The sequence below is a fragment of the Trypanosoma equiperdum genome, assembly GCF_001457755.1.
Source record: "Trypanosoma equiperdum strain OVI genome assembly, contig: ctg_1607, whole genome shotgun sequence".
NCBI classification, from domain to species: Eukaryota; Euglenozoa; class Kinetoplastea; order Trypanosomatida; family Trypanosomatidae; genus Trypanosoma; species Trypanosoma equiperdum.
Window position 1 is genome coordinate 20,166 of NW_027123624.1, and position 1,241 is coordinate 21,406.

Sequence of the window (1,241 nt, forward strand, 5' to 3'; positions counted from 1 at the left end):
CATTCTATTCAGCTGCGTCTCCACACCATTTTCATCAATGCAGACTCAATTGTACCACTGGCTATGTGAACATCGGCATTCGTCAGCTAACAAATTGTTAGGCAACAGCTCCAGTTTTATTACACAGCCCCTTCAACATCTTCTCGCAGCTCGTCAAGTCCCTTTATTTCCACTTCCCTCACAAGCGCAGTCTCAAACTTCAACTTCTCTCGTAGGTGTTAACATTTTTAAAACAACAACAACAACAACCACAACAACCACAAGCGGCTGCAGCTTTGATGTCAACTTCGCTTCGTACGCATCATCTCTAACAAACTCCACACAAATTTTCACTTTGCCATCGGTGGCTCTCTCGCACATTCGTGCGTTTTTGTGTGACGGGTAAACAAATGAACGAACAAAAAAAAAGCTTTTTTTGAAGTGAAAATTGAGGACTATTTGTTGTTCTTTCATTCAATCATTCTTTCATTCTCTTTCTCTTTTTTTTTTATATATTTCAAAACTATCGGTAGTGGCGATGGTGAAAGGAGAGCAGGAAGAAGAGACATCACTGAGAGTACAACTACACATGTCGTTATGAAATGGTAACGCAACAGTTGAAGGAATGTTTTAATCGTTTCATGTGCACAGCATAGTCGAGGGCTTGAAATTTTTGCAGAAAGGATGAAACAAAAGAACCCGAATAGAAGGACGTGTGAAATGTGTGGAAGTGGGGCTGTTGTATAAAGTAAAGTAAAATAAAATGAAGGAAACTTCCCTCCCTCATTTCTACCCTTCCCTCCCTTCACTTCCGGGTTGGTTTTTTTTGTTTATCCCCGATAGTGGTTTCGGAAGTAGAAACAGCGTGATCTTAAACAAATCCATAAATATAAATTAAGTAAAAAAAAAAGAAGAAAGGAGACGAATAAACGACGATACTCCCAAAAGATACTACAATCCTCGTGCGTACTGTTGTTGGGGAAAGAGAGATGAAAAGAAAGGGGAAAGATTGCCAGCATCTTTCCCGCCCTGTTCTTACTACAGTTCTCACCACGTGATAAGGTGTATGTTTGCACAAGCGCAATAAAATAGAAATAGAAATTAAAAAAAATAAAGAAACACAGATAGCTCTAACACATACTGTATTCCAATTTTACGCAGCAACATGTCAACACACGTTTACAAAGTTGGTCGCTCAACACCACCAAATACGCTCGGTGACCGGCATTTCCTTCCCCCTCTTTTCTTTTTTGTTTTTTTTT

General features: G+C 39.4%; 1 protein-coding gene across 1 annotated transcript; it reads left to right on the forward strand.

Annotated features, from left to right (window-relative positions):
* Positions 1–37: 37 nt before the first annotated feature.
* TEOVI_000625900 (uncharacterized protein) lies at positions 38–385 on the forward strand (the record flags this gene model as incomplete). Its single annotated transcript, XM_067222296.1, has 1 exon — positions 38–385. The coding sequence occupies one exon, from the start codon at positions 38–40 to the stop codon at positions 383–385; it is 348 nt and encodes a 115-aa protein (XP_067078397.1).
* Between the last annotated feature and the right edge of the window lie 856 nt (positions 386–1,241).